At 42.9% G+C, this 18824-nt stretch overlaps 2 protein-coding genes across 2 annotated transcripts in view; both read right to left on the minus strand.

The window, feature by feature from the left end:
- Nucleotides 1–3309, minus strand: part of LOC103817726 (uncharacterized) — a 73667-nt gene extending 70358 nt beyond the window's left edge. Inside the window, exons 1-4 of the mRNA XM_050980277.1 lie at nt 3249–3309; nt 2742–2792; nt 1959–2119; nt 908–978 (exon numbers count right to left, since the gene is read on the minus strand). Coding sequence (XP_050836234.1) covers nt 908–978; nt 1959–2119; nt 2742–2792; nt 3249–3309 — 344 coding nt within the window. The remainder of the gene's footprint in view (nt 1–907; nt 979–1958; nt 2120–2741; nt 2793–3248) is intronic.
- A 6663-nt stretch (nt 3310–9972) lies between these two features.
- LITAF (lipopolysaccharide induced TNF factor) lies at nt 9973–16863 on the minus strand. The gene is made up of 4 exons (XM_009091933.4): nt 16653–16863; nt 12436–12618; nt 11888–12044; nt 9973–11571 (listed from the first exon to the last, which is right to left on the minus strand). The coding sequence occupies exons 2-4, from the start codon at nt 12611–12613 to the stop codon at nt 11463–11465; spliced, it is 444 nt and encodes a 147-aa protein (XP_009090181.1). The 5' UTR covers nt 12614–12618; nt 16653–16863; the 3' UTR covers nt 9973–11462.
- Between the last annotated feature and the right edge of the window lie 1961 nt (nt 16864–18824).

Raw genomic sequence — 18824 nt, forward strand, 5'->3', positions numbered from 1 at the left:
TTCACAGAAGATGTGTCTGTACACTCATTTGAACTCTGATACCACTGCCCATAGAGAGAACACAAAGTTCTTCCTGATGAATATAAAAAGCAATGCATTTACTCCAAGCTTGCTCTTTTTGACCCTTTGAATTGAGTCAATTACCTCAGCTCTCAGTGTTGTTTAAAGGCTGAGAATCCAAGTGGCAGGACAAAGAGGAAGATTACAAGGCTGAGCTTAATCAGACAACAGAGGTGCTTTTTTTTTTTTGATGACACAGAAGCATCAACTCTCTGGGAAAATGCCAGACTTCCACAGTTTGAGATCTTTTTGTATAGCCATCTACACTAGAGACTATACCTTGGCAAGTCAATGAGAAACACTGACATATGTTATGAATGAGCTACTAAAGCCAAAAAGAGAAAAGGAAGAAAATGTCATTGCCCAAATAAATGAAATATAAATACCTTGGAAGAAAAAACCACAAAGTTTTGCCTTACAAGAATCTTTTAAACCAAGAACTTCTGAAATGTACTGCAACACTCTACAGTCTGTAGAAGTAACACCTGCAGCTCTGAGAGCTGTGGTCCACACGTGCTGCTAGAGGCCTGGTGATTTGTACTCAAAATAATTTGAACTGTCTTCTACCCAAATGGTTTTACATATAAAGAGATGAAAGTTAAGCTGAAGAAAAACCTGCTTGGACCAAATGTCTCTCATTCTCTCATTTCTGCTTATGGTGCTCATACCTGGATGCCCATCTAAAAAAAACAAACCAACCAAAACAAAACAAAGAAAACCCCTAAAACTAAGCAGAGTACAAAGCAGAGTGAGCAGTGTCCAGTCAAGCTGCTGCTTGACTGGACACTGCTCACTCTGCTTTGTTTCAAAAAGCCCCAAAAAACAGACCAATTAGAAGGTTTTCTACCTTAGACGGTCCATTTCCATCACAGACTCCTCTCTGGATGCAAAACTTTTCTTAATCTGTACATCTTGCACCTAGGAGCAAAGCTTATAGGCAATATATTTCATTGTCAAGAGGAACTTGTGGATTTATCACATCAGGATATCCACACCAAGCATCACAGACTATGAACAAACGTTCAGTGTTGCAACAGAACTGCATTAGCCCTACCTTCAGGTGGCATATCTGAGGCAGTTTCCAGAAAGTTCTTCTGTGAAGAAGTTTCATTTACTACTAAACCCATTTTATACAGCACTATTATATCCCTTTTACCGTCAAATCACTAGCCAGTTAATTTTTATCCATGTGCTAGGACAGGGATAACTGTGCTCTTCTTTGTTGGCCTTGCGTGTGTGTATTTAGTGGACACATGTCTACTAAAGCAAAACCAGTGAATTATCCCCTCTGCTAACCTGAAGGAAAACCCAGGCAGCTGAGAAGTTGATTTTCCTTGCTGGCCCTGTAGTTCTCCACCTGGCCTACCACAGGGCTAACCCTAGGAGAAGCTCTGCAGTTTGAAACTGCCCTGTTGCTCTTGTCACTGAGAGACAGATCTCCTGTTGTGATGAATGGAGTGGTACAAGATTGAATTTTACACTGGGCTAGGAATGGCACCAATGCAGCACATCATACAAGTTTCTCAAGTTCTCTTTAAAATGCTTGCTATTTTAAAATTATTACTGCAGATATGAAAGTGCTTTAAAGTAAACCAAGTTCCTTTCAAGGACTGCCTTTACCTCCAGTTCTGTACTTCTTATAACAAAACCGTGAAACTGTTGTGTCACTTAGAAAAAAACCCAATTATTGCTTAATCTGCCTTTTAAAACTGGGAAATACCTAATTTCAAGTTGCGGTGCATCAAAGAAATACTGCAACTCTAATTATGAGATCCAGAATCAAACTGGCTTTTAATTACAAGAAAAACAAATTTTTGAAATGTAGCAATAATCCCAAAGAAAAATAAGATTCCACATTAGCTCATCTCAATCGCTCAAACAATTATGACAATACTTACTTTCAAAACCATCTGGCAATTCCCCAATACTTCAATGATCACTGTGCTCTCCAGAGAGATGCCACTGCTTTTGTAACTATTTCCCTGCAGGAATGTGTTGGTGACTGCTGAATACCTGTAGCTGTATCTACCTCTTTTGGGGAAGTATGATGCACTGTGTCCTAGGAAATAAACAAAAAAAGGGGGTGTGTTTTTAGCCTATTAAACTTCCCCTTCTATTTTTTTCTATCTTTTAATCTTTCAGCCATGGAAATCAGCTAAATAAAAGGAAGGATATTCAGACTGTTCCCACTTGGACTTTCAATTGAAAGAATTGGGTTTCTGATAACACCCTGCATGCCAGCCATAGCTCCTGTAGGGAGGGTGAAAAGACTTCCCCTCTCCCAAGCACATAACCTCACAATTTCCTGCAAGGCAAGAAGTTAATTTCCAAGGGCAGAGCAGAAATGTAATGCATTTAGAGCATGATGCTCTTTCGACACCTTTCAGAGAGCACCAAAGCAGGACCTTCACCATAGCAAAACGAAATAGATCTGCTCTTCATGCTCATGGGTGGGCTTAGTCCCACACTGGTTTAGTCCTTTGCTCAGCTCTAATGCTTAGGAGTTTTTCAGAGTTCACAGAATGCAAACTTCAGGCAGGTGTGGACCTGGTAAACCTTGATGGAACTTCTCTGCTACTTCCATGAATGCTGATCACTCAGAGATAAGTATCATTCTTCTCAGAACACAATATCCCTGTGCATGTTTTCAAATTCCTCTTTCCTTATCTTGTTTTACTCACCTGCGCATTCTGCAAAACAGGAAGCTCCATAACTTAACCTCTCTGAGGATCCTGCAATGACAGGTAACAGAACAGAAAAGTGCTGCAAATTTGTGTGCAGCTCAACACAGCCCTGCTGCTTCTGAACTTCAGTGAAATTACTGAAATCAAAGCATGGTCCTCAAAACAAATTAATAAATCCAAGAGAGTTTTTTCTACCAAGTATACAGACTGACACAGTCTCACTATTTCTGTTGCTTTCTCCAGAATGCTGAAGGAAGATGCAATATTTAATGCATCCTCTCCAAGGAGGGTGCTCTCCCACGTGCCCAGTACCACCCAAAGAGCTCAGCAAAGCAAACTGCTACACTACACTAAAAATCCAGACAAAGCTGCTACAAGAATTCATGCAAACCTACAAGCTGTAACATAAGTCTCTGAAGTTCTGCCAGTGAGAACATTTTTTAGTAGGAATATTCTGCTTTGAGAGAGATCAATCTTAGCAGAGGAAAAATTTCTTCTACTTACTCCCTGAAGCTCCAGCCACAACAGCACAGAGTAAAATGATGGCGAGCAACCCTGTGGCCATCGAAATCATCTCCTCAGACCAGAAGCTAACAAAAACACATCAGTTCTGCTCTCAAAGGCACCTCTGAGCAAGGCACTGAAAGAAAATTTCCTTCACAAAGCAGGAGCTCACTATTTCAACTCCCCTCTTCCTGCCAGAGGAGGGGCTCTGACAGGGGCAGCCTGCAGAGGGGAGGGGGAGGTTGTGGTAAGGGGGAAGAGACAGATATATCACCACTGATCCCATCCCCAACAGCATTGCAGCCTTTTTGCAAAAGAGAGAAGGAGAAGTTAATCTATTAGAAATCCCACAAAACTGCACGGAAAAAAAAAAATAGGTATATGGCATCATAATGGAGCAAATGCTCAGAACAATCCCATGCACTGAATTGAAACTAAATTAACAAATGTTAATGCCACCCTAGCAATCACTCCTTGACAATCAACCAAAAAGTACACAGATGAAAGCCAAAGCTTTGGGAGTAAAGGGAAGGTGTTTTCATGGGGAGTAAGCAAGTTCATGGGAGGCAGCACATCCCACCAAACAAATCCCAAACCTCAAATGGGCGAAATTGTGTGTAAATAACACACAAAACCACGGAACCATTTCCTTCTGCTACCAATCAGGTTTGTACAACACATCAGACACAGGCCTTCCAGGCAGACCCCTCTTCCAGGCCCGGGGCTCTTCCCACACATCCCATGCACACTGAGCCCATGAGCCACAACCCAGCTGTGCCTGTGTGCCAGCCCCTCCCAAGGGAAGCCTGTGGGCAGGCAAATGCTTGGTTCCTCCTGCTGCAAGCCCTCGGGTCTAGGCTGAGCTACTACTCACTGCAAACCAGAGTCACAAGGATAAATCTCAATACAATCCCAGTCACTGGTACTCTCCCCTGCTAGGTTTGTGCTGCTACAGCCTCTTTCCAGCACTTGCTTCCTCCAGCATATAACACTTGCTCATGAAATGCTTACAAAAGTCAAAGAGAAAGCAAATTGTCAAGTGAGCTTTGCAAACATCAATGACTAAAAAAGGTGAGAGCAAGCAACTCCAGTCTAAAGAGTTAATAAAATACTCCAAGATGTAATCTGGGACCCTCTATCAAAATCCCTGACCTGCCAAATGTCAAACTCAGAGTCAGTCTAGGTTTGAAACTCAATTTAAAAAAAAAAAAACAAAAAAACCAAAAAACCAAAAAACCTACATATTTCACACAGCAGCTCAAATTTCCTAGAACCAGTACAAAGCACTAACTGAGAAAGTTTTGTTCTGCCTTCAGAAGAAATCAAATCAATTTACAGTGATTTTTCAGAAAATTCTTATTCTGAAACTGCTTCAGAGATTTCTTTGTGGAAAATTACTTGCTGAGTTTGCCATTTTTACTCTGCTAAGCTACTCAGTCTGGTACTCATTCTAATTTTTCATTTAAGACTACAGCTCATCTGGGCACAGTATGTACTTCATGTAAGCAGTCATCCAACTCTTGGTCTACTATCAGCAATATGGATAGAAGCAGGAAAGTTAATAGCTGGGCAGGAACATAAAAACATGATGAGTTTACCAGAAAATTATTATATTGTGACAATTCTTTTCTTAAATCACTACTATTGCACAGGTTCTGCACCAGTCTGACTTTTAACTGTTTATGTAATAAGATTTTTCAACATATTTCACAAAGCTATGGAAAAAAAACTTTAAAGCATAAAATTTGCATCAAAGACAGTAAAACAACACTGAAATTAGCGAGAATTTCTGTTTTATCTTGACACTGGTTCCAGTGCAGAGAGCACCTTGGGCTTCTAAAATAAACTAATTTACATTTTAATTTCAAGTTTTAACCTTGTAGCTTCCCATTTCTTAGGGAAGAAACTATACGTTTTAAAAAAGAAGAAAAATATCTTATGGGAGGACTATGAGAACAGTCAAGAATTTATAAATTTGAGCGTGCTCGAATCTTGACAATTTCATAGGCCCAAGAACAAGGAAATTTACAAACAAAACTCTAAGGCTTTTTTTGACATAAATATTTCAAACAGCTGTTTTCAGCAGAGCACAGATTTGGGGCAGTTTTTATTGAAACATCTAAATACTGAATTAAATGCCTGAATAGCAGCTAGGATCTAAATGCACATTGAAGTAAAATCTTTAAGGTAAAGTATCACATAAGTGTCCTGTGCACTTGACTCAGGTGCATCCCTCATGCAGTGATTGGCTATTGCAGGATGGAGCCCAAGACAAAATATCTCTTAAGCATTTTTTCCTACCTAACTCCAGGTGAGCTTTTTCTAAAATATCAAAACACCACCCCCAAAACAGGCAGAAAAAGAACCTCCTGAAGAGAAATTTCCAGCATACTGCTGTCCTAGATAATAGTAAAAAATTGAAGAAAATCTGACACACATGCTGCAAACACACTGGTTTAATGACACACTAGAGACCCACTCTGGCTGTAAGTCTCAGCAAAGTATCCATCCATTTTAATGGATATGGTACTGAAGTTTGGAAAATGAATTTAATAAAAAGTACCATCTATCACACAATAGGGTAAGCCTGTCTATGGACACCAGAGAACTTTTGCCATTACTGCCAAGAAAGCCTGAGCTTTTACAAACTGGCAAAGTCCGCTTTGTATAGGTCCCACAAATAATACTAAATTAATATTATCGTAACACTGACGTTAGCCCTAACAGGAGGGAAGTGCCCTTGCCCAGGGTCCCACACCCACCTGTGTGCTCGCCGCACCCAGCCTCCCTGCGCTCGCAGACCTCCCATGTCCGGGAGCTCCGCCTGGTTACGGCCCCGAACCGAGCCCGTGGCCGGGGTGCCCCTCACAGAGCCGGGCACCGCCTTGAGCGCGCGGCCGGGGGCCCTCACAGCGCCGGGGATGTCCCGGAGCTCCCCTCACAGCGCCGGGCACGTCCCGTAGCCCGCGGTCGGTGTGCCCCTCACAGCACCGGGCACCACCTGCAGCGCGAGGTCGGGGACGCCTCACAGCGCCAGGCATGTCCCAGAGCCCCCCTCACAGCACCGGGCATGTCCCGGGGCCCCCCTCACAGCACCGGGCATGTCCCGGGGCCCCCCTCACACACCGCCGGCACGAACGCCCCCCACCTGTGGGGAAAACGCAGCCAATGCGCTGCGAGGCACCAACGCTTTCCAGGGCGCTTTGCCAGCCGAAGTTAAGCGATGGAGGGGCCACCTGCCCGCCCCAGGGCTCTGGTAGCGGCCGCTCCCCGGCGGACCGTCTCCAAACTCGGCTCCGAGCGCCGAGGAGCAGCCGGGGCTAGTGCGGGCAGAGCGATGGCTGCGGGGAAACGGGGTGATGGGGCCGCACCTCCAGTCCGGTGTCGCGTTGCGGGCCTCTCGCAACAAGAAGGACATCGAGCTGCGGCAGCGTGACCAGAGACGTGCAGCGGAGCTCCTCATCAAGACTGATGAGCAGCAGCTGAGGGAGCTGGGGGCCTTGGCCTGGAGAAAAGGAGTCTCAGGAGGGACCTTTCCCTCTCAGCTGCCTGAAAGAGTGGTCAGGCATTGGAACAGGCTGTGTAGGTCAGTGCTGGACCCATCATCCCTGGAAGCATTCAGAAAATGTCCAGGTGGTGCTTAAGGACACGGCTCAAAGGTGGAGCCGGCAGGTTGGACTAAGTGATCTCAGAGGTCCTTTCCAACCTTAGCCATTCTATGATTCTGTTATCATAGAGTAAAAAAAAAAAAAAAAAATCTTCTTGTTACCAAGACACAGAGCACTCAGAGTAGCATCAGGAGAAGGTACTTCAGAGGCTGTGTGGAGCAAGAGATGGAAGTTGCTTTGAGTTTGTCTTTTTTCCCCCAAATGATTTTGTGAATCCCTTGCTGTCACATTCAGGTGCACTGTGGCTTTAAGTCCTAGAGCAGTGTCCATCATACCCCCTGTTAATGCCATGGTCCTCCGGAGCTAACTGAAGCTGCTTTTTGGGGGTAATTTTTTGTTACAAAGACAAAGCTGTGGTGTGAAGCAAAACAGCCAACCACAAAAGGACTTTCAAAAAGCCACCTACCCACTCTTGGTTTATTCTCAGCTTAGGCACAGCTACTTTCAGCACCTCCAGGCCACACAACTATCTGTTCAGAAATTACATTTTCAAGTTCTTAAAAAAAGAATAAAAAACAAAACTAAATTAACAACCCAGCAAAAATAATTTTTAAGTGGTTATAAGTACTTCCTTTGACATCAGTAGGTTTCACATGCACCTTTTAGTGTCCTGGTTTGAAAAAGTACTAAGATGCTCATTGCCAAATTTATTTTTATACTGGATTCACACCCAGCATATCATACATGAGAGTATTCATCTCACAAAAAATACATTAAAAGTCATTCTAAAAAAAATAAGCTCATATCACATTGCAGGATCTTATGAAGCAAACAGGAACACAGAAGTTAATTTGCTATAAAATGCAATAACCTGAACTATAAAAACTACACCTTGGTGATAGGACTTGCACTTCTTCATTTTTACTCTGAGGATGACATTATTGCATACTCCATTACTGACCTCCTGCTGTTCAGTTATGAATAATAATTAGCTAGGTTTGATTTTTTCCTAAAATTAACTAGAATTTCTTAAAAAAACCCCTTGTGGTTAGACTACCAGAAGTGCTCTCACAAACACTGCAATAAATAGCAGCTTTTTGAAACCACTCTGAACTCGCTTAACTCCCTCTTGTAGGGCTATCAGCTGCCTTTTACTTGTTTTAACAACTTTTATTTTGGATCCTCTTTGCATGACAAAACAAGTTTTATTTCTTTCTGGATCAAGCCTCATCAGAATTTGAACATTGTGCAAGTTCTGTGTAATAAAAATAGAAGCCTAATGAAAATAACACTGTCAAATTGTAACAGAAAGCAAAGTCATCCTGGAAAGCTCATGAAGGTGGGTGTAGGGGAGGTTTTACCTGCATCTGTAATGTGAGGCTGGAGGATTTCAGGTGGCCTGTGCTTCTTCTTTATGTGAAAACAGCTTGAGTCCATAAAGCCAGCATTGCTGCTTCTGTATCTTACCTTACCAAGGAAAAACTATTCATACAAAACTCACTCACTTCCAAAATAACCCTAAAATTGCTTAATAAATATAATAAGTATTAATGCATTAAAACAAACTTGTTTGAAGTTCTAACCTTGCCTTCCTGTGCTTTCTGCACCTCAAAAAAAAAAAACCCCAACCAACCAAAACTATAGAAAGAATATTGAAAGAAATATAGAAAATATTGAAAGAAAGTAGGGTATTCTCACATGATTAACAGGGATTCTTTCCTATTGAATACAGTGATATTTGATATATATTCCTGGTATGTGAACGTGGATGTGTTTGTTTAGTTGCATTGCAAGTGAAAGTTTTACTCAGAAGTTTTAACTGAAAAAATATTTCTAGAGCCTGGGTTGCAGGAAAACAGCACATTTTCAGTGTGGCTCTGTGTGGGACAGTTGGTCTGCAAGGCAGATGGTGCCATATATCAGAGACTTTTTCAGGTGAGACTCTGAAAAATTTCTCCCCGTAATTATTTTTCTTCTTTTAACATTTCAGCCATCCATGTGTTTGGAAACATTCCAAATATTATAATTTTCCAATTACAAGCAGTAGATAGGAAAGAAAAGGTTTTATTTTAAATAGAGTCAGTTTTAAAAATAAACAGTAATTTCAACATAATCAAACACAAAGTGCTTTCACACAAAGCAAGTTATATCCTGCATTTGTTTGTCCAAGGTGGGTTTAACAAAGCAGGCTACTTAGGCACAGTCTGTAGATTATTCCATACACAAGAGAACAAACACAGGCTTTGCATTTAAGGAAACACAGCTACAGAAGGGGCAACAGAAAGCCTTGCAGAATGCTGAATTGGAAGGAAGAGCTGCCAACACTGTGTCCTTTTCTCAGTCCATACAAGGAACTTAAAGAGAATCAACAGACTGTCCACATAAATCAAAATTAATTTCTTTTTGGTGCTTTGCATTCTGGTGCCACCACCTCAGATTTTCCAACCATCACTTTGGAGAGAAAAGGGGAGCTAAGGTAATAACAACTAGAAGACTTACCAAATGAATATATAGCAGGATTATCCAGACCAGACTGACATGGGATTAAAAGAATTAAAAATCCTTCCTACCATGCAAGCAAATCCCAATTTTGGAAACACTGCGAGCTTCATTCCATCTTTCTGTCTTGCTCTGACAATAAACTGACAAGAAGCACATTTTCTGTGACATCCAGTAAAGCACAGGACTTGCTTGTGTCACCGGAGCAGAAAATTTAATGCAGCATCACCCAAGCCCTTCAAGAACACAGAGAGCACTATGGTGGTGCACTAGCAGACAAAAGCACTTGTTGGTACCACGTCATCAGCAAGGAAAGCTACAAAACCACCAGCTTTTTATCTCCATCATCCTCTTGTACATCAAGAGCCAGTGAATAGCTCCTGATGTACATTCTTATGGCATGAGGAGACCAGAAACCTTTTCCAAATACAGAAGGAAGCTCTTAAATCACTTGCAGACTGGCTCACAACAGCATCAGTTTACAAAACCTAATTAAGACAAGGCCTAGAGATTGTACATGATTTACAAATTACTGGATTTCAAACATAAAGTGTTGAAAGACTTTCGAAAAACTAACTTACACCAAATATATACAGAAGGCACATTTGGCGAGAACAGTAAATGCAGTCTTTTTTATTTATATTTATTTTAGCTTTTTACTTTTACAGATATTAATGCAGTTTTACCAACACAGCCTTGTTTAAACACCTGTCTTCCTTTTCTAGACAGGTATCATTTAGGTTGGACATTAGGACGATTTTTCCAGAAAGTGTGATCAGACTTTGGAATGGGCTGCCCAGGGAGATGGTGGAGTCACTGTCCCTGGAGGTATTTAAGAAAAGATTGTGTGTGGCATTCAGCACCATGGTCTGGTTGATAAGGTGGCATTAGGACACAGGTTGGATATGATGATCTCAAAGGCCTTTTCTAACCCAGTTGATTTTGTGATTTGGATTCGGTAATATGCATTAAAATGTTGTTTGATCCAGTTGCATATGACACAGAAACTACTTTAACCTTCAGAGCCTCATTCCCTAATTTTTTGTGATTATCATCTTAAATAAGCATATCCAGCTAAAGTTTCTAAAAGCAGAACTCATCTTTCATTTAATTAAGAAAAATCAGAGAAACTCCTTAACACACATTTTACCTTTTAATAAAGAAACAATAATTAATGAGCAGATCAACAACTAAAAGCCCGGGTGTTTTATTTATTTGTTTCAGGTAGAATTTGAGCCTTAAGATAAGGCTGAGGTTTGTTTATGGTCAATCAGCTGAGTTACGTAAATGTACAAGGAAGTTTTCCAATGCTCTAACCAAGGCTCTCTGGGCATTTCCACTGGCATGAAGTAAACACTTCACAGACTTTCAATCAGCAGTTAAGAAAGCCTCCAGCCTAACAAAAACCACTGATCAAGTATCTTCTATATGAACATCTTTACTTCAGATTACAGACATGACTAGACTTGAAACTGGCAAGAAAATTCAGATTCTAGATTCATTCACTATTTTTGCACAACTACCTGAATTGTCCATTTGGAAAAGCTACCTCCAAGAAGGAAGAAGCCTTCAGGTTTGGTTCTCTTCAAGCTACAAAAGTTTTAAAATGAATTCTAGTGCTCATGAAAAGATGACAACAAGAGATTTCTTTTTTCAAAGAGGAGCACCTGTCTCTGAGGCAACTCCCTGCAAGTTCATAAACAGTTCTGCTGCCAAAGCATGAGACTGAACAGTTCTCCATACATGTCCTCCTCTTGTTCTGTGCTGAGATTTTACAGTCTCAATGCAAGCACAATTTGCATCACGCTTGAGACAAGATTAACTGAAGAATATCACCAACCCATTCTGTATTAAGCAAAAAGGGAAACACTCCATTGCTCTCCATTGGTGCTGGAGTGAGTGGCCCATACAGATTAGGTATGCTTTTCACAGACCTAAGTGAGACTCCTCTCAAGCAATTGTGTATTCAAACCATCTAGCAATAAACATTACTTTTTATTGGTTTCCAGTGACAGGATGCACAGAAAAAATGGAAAGTCTCCATAAAGCTTCAGAGAAGGCTTGTAGAGGTGCTAAACAACTTCATCAATCAATGTATAAACACTGCCTATAAACGTTTGTAAGAGCCAACAAGAGCACTGCATTTTGGACAGGTGTGATCCACATCCTTTAGGGCATCAATGCAGAAGGGAATTAAGCAGCAGCCTGCTATACACCTGCAAAGGCAAAAAAAGGAGAAAAACACTGCTTTATCACTTTTATACACACAAGAAGGTAAAATGTATTTTGTTCAAAAGCAATCAGTAAAATGTAGTGCCATAAGCTTTAGGAAGAACACACATGGCTATGGAGTCCATTACTGTAATGTTCCAGAACTGCTTTAAGGTCTGATAGGACACAGATACAGATGTAGGCTAATTGAAGCACGAAGGCTCAGGTCCCACACAGAGAAAGAAAAGCTGGGAGCTCTGTTTAGCTCTATGTTAGAGCTAAAAAAAGTCAAGGTAAAAGTGCAAATTGGAGTTGACTTACCCCAGCAGGCAGAGGCCACCACATGACAGCCAGGTTAAAGCTCCTGAGTCGTATGAGAGACGTGTCACTATCACCTGGTTACAGGAAGGGCAGCGCATCTGAACTGGGCGGTCATAAAACATTACTGGCTGCTGCACGTACACTGTCTGAACAGTAACTGAGCAGAGAAATGGGTGGTTACTCCATGAGGAACAGGAAAAAAGAATAGCAATCAACTTCCTCTAAACCAGGTATAACTGAAATATTCAGGGCTCAGAACAATGAAATCCACAATGACACACAGAAATAACCATAGAATTTCCTAATACAGAAATACACTGTCTTAAAAATAAAGCTGCACTAAAAACTGCAGAAACCCAAATGTTATTATTGATATCACTGCACACTGAGGGATTCACAAGAATTGATTAATCTTATTCTCTTCAAAAGTATTTTTGGCAGGCATTGAACACCTACGAACCACAATTTTTCGTCTTCTAACAATACCTATTATACAACCACTTTGACACCACCTTAACATGAGGTACAGAAGAGTTCTGGAGGCTTACTGGGGTTATTTGCTGGTGGAGGCTGTCCCATGTGTGGGGGAAGGTTTGTTCCCTTCCCATCTGGCTTCTGTCCAGGCCCAGGGATGGGATAGGGGTGAGGATAGTTCACATTGAATCCTACAGCTTCATCATAAGAAGGTGGTGCAGATGGGATAGGATTGGCACTTGCAGCAGACATTATATCTAAAACATAAAAGAGAGAAAATCATAAACAAAAGGTATTTTTTATTAATAGCAATTGAAAAATAATTAGGCTCAACTCAACAGCAAGAAGATAACTAGATTAAAAGGGACTTTTACCAGCATAAAATTAGTTGGCTGGTATTTGTTTCTGATAGTATTAATATTAATCTTGATTTCACTGTTGTTGTTGCCTACTTCCCAATTCCTTTTCACTGGGAATTTTTTACACTTTGCCCCAACACCAATTCTTCCTTTATAAAGTATTTTTACTAAATAATATCTCTTACTAAAGCAGGGAGGTGGGGCATCTTTATTTGTATTCAAAACAGTCTAAGTCTCATAATTCTCCGACAACGCTATTTCTAATCTCTCTTGTTTACCTGAAAAACAGAACAGTATGATAGGCCACATGGTAGCTGCTAACCACCATGAGCCTGATTTGTGGGGAAACTTCAACATTTTAAAAATACTATTTACCTCTGCTGTAATTTGAAAGAAGAAGTAATTATATTGATGGAAAAAGAAAACCAAACAATTAAGCATGTCCAACTGAACTCAAAGCTTTTACAACTATCAAATACATCTAATATATCTACCCTTGCTATTTTTGCTTCTTAGCAATGTTTAAATGAGGGCAGGGCAAATTTTCCTCCACCAATTGTTATTTTGTTGCAGAGGATAGGAATGCTGACCACCGCCAAGAAACTACTGTGGGTTCAATGCAGACTTCCTCTCCTCCTTCCCACCTACCCACTTCCTGTAGTCTGCCCACCATTTTCTTTGTGGAACAAGGTCTCGTGGCATCAATGCTGACCAAGCATCTCCCTTTATCCCTTCCTCCTAGGGACCATCAGACAGCTCTCCAAGAGCCACACTCCATTCTGCTGCCACACACACGATCCTCTGTACACATGCACATCTTTTCACTCAGTACTGTCTGGGAAAGGCAACCCAGTAATATTTGGAATATTACTTCTATGGTGCTATGAAGGTTATATAGGAGCTCCAATTACCCATAGAACTACAATGAATAAAAGAAGGGAAATTGCACTGATGCAATTTACAGGTAGAAAAGACAACATGCAAAGAGAAAGAATTTTGGGTGTGTCTGTTTAGGACTGCTGTCACTCCATCCACACAAAGCTTGGGTGAGACCCAGCACACAAGTCCCCAACAATGACACAAGCCTTTCCACTCTCCCAGAGCATGGAAAAGTCCCTGGAATACTGATGATTACCTTCCTCACACAATACAGCTTTCATCAGGATTTCAGTGTAGTCTATAAACACTCCCATAAAGAACTTGTCACAGGTTTGTTCACTCTTCCAGGTTACACAGGACTTATCAGCTGCACTGGAGGCATGGGGATACACCAGCAAACACCAACCAGTTTATATAACCAGTTTATATATTTCAGGAATCTCACAGTCTTCCTAGCAGATTAGCAGAAATGTGGAAAGGTGTATCACAAAGGAAATTGTGTACTCAATCAAGTGTGGGTTTTATAGTAGCCCTCTGGCCAGGAGCTGGTACAGAATAACAGACATGCCTGCCTACAGGTGCTGGAGCAGTAACTGTGGTAAGCCTGAGACAAACATTGCTCCCTCCCACTTTTCTCAAACTCACACTGCAGCTTTGGCAGAATGAAGAGGAAACAGGACAGCAGTCGAAGATGTTGAAACTCGGTAAGTTTTTGTAGCAACAAGTATTTCACAGCTATACCTTTAAAAAACACTGATCTTCTGTTTTCTTTAGAAAAGAGAAGTTTTCTCCTTGTGACCAAACTGCAGAGCTGAATCACAATCTACTGCTCCCACTTGGTGTGCTGGTATTGGCGGGGGATGTACAAGCCAGGAGTGGACACTGCCAGAACAGCTGACCCCAGCTGACCAGAGGGATATTCCAGACCATAAAGCATCACACTCAGCAATAAAACCATGAAGGTTTTTGGGAGGGAAATACTACTCAGGGACTGGCTGGACATTGGTTGGTTGCTGGTGAGCAATTGCTCTCATTTGCTTCACTTGCTGGATTGTATTCCCCTCTGTTAGTTTCCTCTTCATTACAACTATTAAGTAATTACTTTTCTTATTATTTTATTTCAATTATGAAACAGTTCTTATCTCAGCCCATGAGTTTTCTCACACCTGTCCAGTTTCTTCAGGGGTGCTGTGTGGTGCTCAGTTGCCAGGCGGGGTTAAACACACAGCTACTTCGGCTGCTCAGCTCTGCTTCACTGACAAGCAAGGTGTAAGAAACTGAATGACACCCTTTCACAGATTTCAAAATGATATAACTTCCAGCATGAGCACTTCAAGTATTGATATTTACTTATTTTAAATTACATTGCATGTTCATTTCCTACCACCAAATGGTTTTGAACAACCATTTCAGTTTAAAAGTGATCACTGTGCTTTTTCTGCACTTTCTTTTCCTTTTTCTGTAGACAATCATTAACAGGTCTCAGGTCCTCACAGCACTTTGTGGAATTCCTTTTCTTTTTTTGAAGTTTCAAATCTGTAGCACAAATAACATGTACAAAAAGTACTACAGTGAATGGTAAAAAACTAAAACCATGTATGAATTCTTTGAAGTTATCTATTGAAACAAAAATTCTTAATAAACATCAAGATGACATCGGGACTACAAAAAAAGCCTTTTCAAATTACTGAATACTGTAGATGTAACCACAACTTCAGTTTTTCAATTTCATTTTTCTAAAGTCCCCTCTGCTTTAAATGTCAACTCTGAAGAGATATTTGAACCATCACTTCATACAGCCTGTGCAAATGTGCTTCACACTCCAGGTCTTGAAAATTAGGCTGGGGAAGAGGGAAAAATAAGGTAATAGTCCACCTCTCTGCTTGGTATGTAAAAACCAACCAAACAAAAACCCATCAAGAACATCTTCCAATTACAGCTACCCTAACCTAGTCTGGCCAAACAAATCTGTTGATGCCCTTCCCTTAATCTCTTGATACAACTTGACTCAATTTAATCCTTAAATTAAACAATTCCTATGCAGTCCTCTTCACTAGAAATCCCAAACTGCCCTCCAACACCAGGGGTAGTTTAGAGGGCTCCCTGCACATCAGAGTCAAAGACAGCTACCGGTCAGCAACACCGAGAGTGAAATACAGGTTGAAGGCTTGTAACAACCCAGCAGGATTTACACGTTTATCAGAGCACTCGGATTTTTGCAGTGCAAAGCCCTAACACAGCACCTTCTTGGACCACCAACTTTGTCTGAACTCTGGACGACTTCCAAGTTTACCAACCTGCTGAGAAATACTATTTCAAATTTGTTTAAATTTCCCAGGCATTTATGAGAGAATAAAATCCAGTAATCACAACAAGAAAGACTGACATATTATTTCAGGAAGAACCAATGGCACTGTGGTCACATTGAATTCTATACTGGAGAAGAATAGTAGTAAAAGTAGAAGAAGTAAAAGAAGAAGCACGGTGTGCTCCACCGGCAGGAGCGATTTCAGAGGCTACAGTATTACTTTTATCAAGTAATCACTAGTTTTGGAATAATCCTGTGAGTGGTTTCATCCTGCGAGTAACCCCCTCCCCGGGGCAGGGCAGGGCCGCTCCGAGAGGAGCTGCAGCCGCGAAGATCCCTAGAGCATTCCCTCAGGAAAGAGCCACCTTCCGCCTGACACACTTGGGAAAGCGAAACTCCGGCCTCGCTCGGCCCCCGCCCGTATCGCCGAAGGCAGGAGACGTCGCCCACGGCCTCTCCCGGAGCGTCCCGGGACCGGGACCGGTACTGCGCCGCTCAGGACACCGCTGGCCCTCGAAGCCCCAACCTGCCCTCGGTGCCCCGGGGGCTCCTGCGGGCCGGGACCAGCCTCAGAGCCGCGGCTTCTCCCCCTCCCCGCAGCCGCGTCGGAGAACTGGGAGCGGCCCGGGGAAGGCAGCGCTCGGGCCCGGGAGCGGCCCCGGCAGAGCGGCAAAGCCCTCCCGCCGCCCCGCTCTGCCCTGCCCGCCGCACCACCAGGCTCCGGGCGGCGCGGCACAGCCCTTACCGTGTCGAGCCGTGCCCGCCAGCCCTCCTCGCCTCTCTTCCCGTCTGCGCTCGCCCGGGCGCGGCCACCGTCACCAGGGCTTGTCCCGTCCCGTCCCGTCCCCACCCGCGTTTCCTCCTCCCCTTCCCCCAGAGCCGCGAGCAGGCGCCGCGGGGGTTGCTCGGGAGGACGCTCCGCTGGCCCCGGCCGGGCCCTGCCCGCGATCCTCTTCGGCCGCTTCCCCCGAGCCATCGGCTCCTGGCAGCGGCGTGTCTGGGCAGGACGGGAAGGAGGAAGAGTCTGTGGAAGTACAGGCACTCCTGGCGCATTTTGCAGTCATGGCCATCGAGAGCTCCGCGGCTTTCGCCAAGAGCTCGCTCAGACTGAACCAGTAATCTTCAACTGCCCCGTCAGCAGCTCAGCTGCTCACCACGTTCTGTAAGACTGCAAGGAAATCACTTCTCTAATTCTACAGTGCCCTTTACCTTACCAGATCAGATATTTCAGACAACATACAAGAATATATAAAATTATCAACAAAACTTTCAAGTTGAAAATTCCGTGATTTTAGGTAGTGCCTTTACAAGCAATTGAATTGGATTCAGTCTTTGGAAAACAGGAGAGTATGTCAATTGTTCCTCTTATCCAGCTCCAGCATAACACAAAAGTAAATTATGGCCGGATCCCTAAACAAGCTTCAAAAGGGATTGCTCCACACGCTGGTTTGTGTGAATCTACCTTAGACTGAAGGGACTTGATAACCCCTGTGGGTTATCAGCAGGGACAGTTCATAAGGCCTTTTGGCTGAAAACATCTAAAATCCATCAAAGTCCTAGTTTTGTATTTAAATCTCTTCTTGAACCTTGCCCTAAGGAACACACATAAAGCTTTAATTCAAATCCATCCTGGAGCAAGGAGTCAGATTTCATAGGATGAAAGAAGTTTACCCAAGAGATGATAAACCCTACAGGAAGCTCTGCGGTCTTAGTAATCTGTTGAATCACCTGCAAGTATGGGTGCTTGGGGATGTCATCAGATGTTGAGAGTATTGAGGGCATGAATGCACCAGTTCCCCCAATTTAGGGAGAGGAGTGTGGAGTGTGATTTATCAGCACTGAGATTAGAACTAGACTTAGAGATGTATAAATTTACACCATTATCAAGAAATCACATAATAGGAGGCCCATCCTCCTCCTTTGGGACCCCAGTAACATTTCTCCTTTTTGCCCTACTACTGTTTCCCCCAAATGTCCAAGTAGGCAGTTGGCATCCATTTACTGGTACGTGAGTGTGTTGCCTCTCACTATCCATCCTCCTTCTCACCCTGCTCACCATTTGCTAATTCTGCCTTTCCAGTCCTTTTGCTGGATGGCACTTGGTGAAAGAAGCATCAGCTTTAGCCAGCCTGTGGCTGACCAGGTCACCACAGCACTTGTGAGTGTGTGGAAAATTACACAGAAGTCACAATTAATGGAACGTTGGGTAGTGGTCAGTGGAACAAATCAGCCCACAGGCAATGGGCTCTGTGGCCACCTAAAGTAACAAACTGTAACTGAGGAATATGTATATCCTTGCTAATAAATACTTGTACCACCTTGAGCCAAGAGTGCACCTAGGCAGAGTTATCCTGTCCATCAGGCACCATAAAAAGTAAAGCCCTGCCTCTTAATACTACATTGGTGTTAAGGAGTTTTATTCCTGATTCTCAGTGACAAGCTTGTGGAAAATTGGCAGGTTTGCTATGGAGAATTGATGAGGCTGGTTGGGCAAGGATGAATTGAGGCACTTGCTTATATTACACTTGACTTGAGTGAGGCTTAAGCCCTTCATGGTGTCTGGGCTAACATGTAGAGCTCGCAGCCCAGTGCCTCAGTGAAGTAGAGAGTGTACTCACACATTGGTATGGAGACAGGGCCTAAGCCCCCTTGTCCACACCCAGCAGGCCGTATTAGAAGTAGAAATCTGGTCCTGTGAGATGTGTGGCCAGCAGACCAAGGAAGGGGATTCTGTCTCTCTGCTCCACTCTCATGAAACTCCACCTGCAGGGCTGCATCCAGGTCTGTGGACCCCAGCATTACAAGGGTGTGGAGCTGCTGAAGCAAGTCCAGAGGTGGCCATGAAGATGTGCCAAGGGCTGCAGCACCTCCGCTGTGGAGACAGGCTGGGAGAGCTGGAGATGTGCAGCCTGCAGAA

Source organism: Serinus canaria, chromosome 14, assembly GCF_022539315.1.
Source record: "Serinus canaria isolate serCan28SL12 chromosome 14, serCan2020, whole genome shotgun sequence".
NCBI lineage: Eukaryota > Metazoa > Chordata > Aves > Passeriformes > Fringillidae > Serinus > Serinus canaria.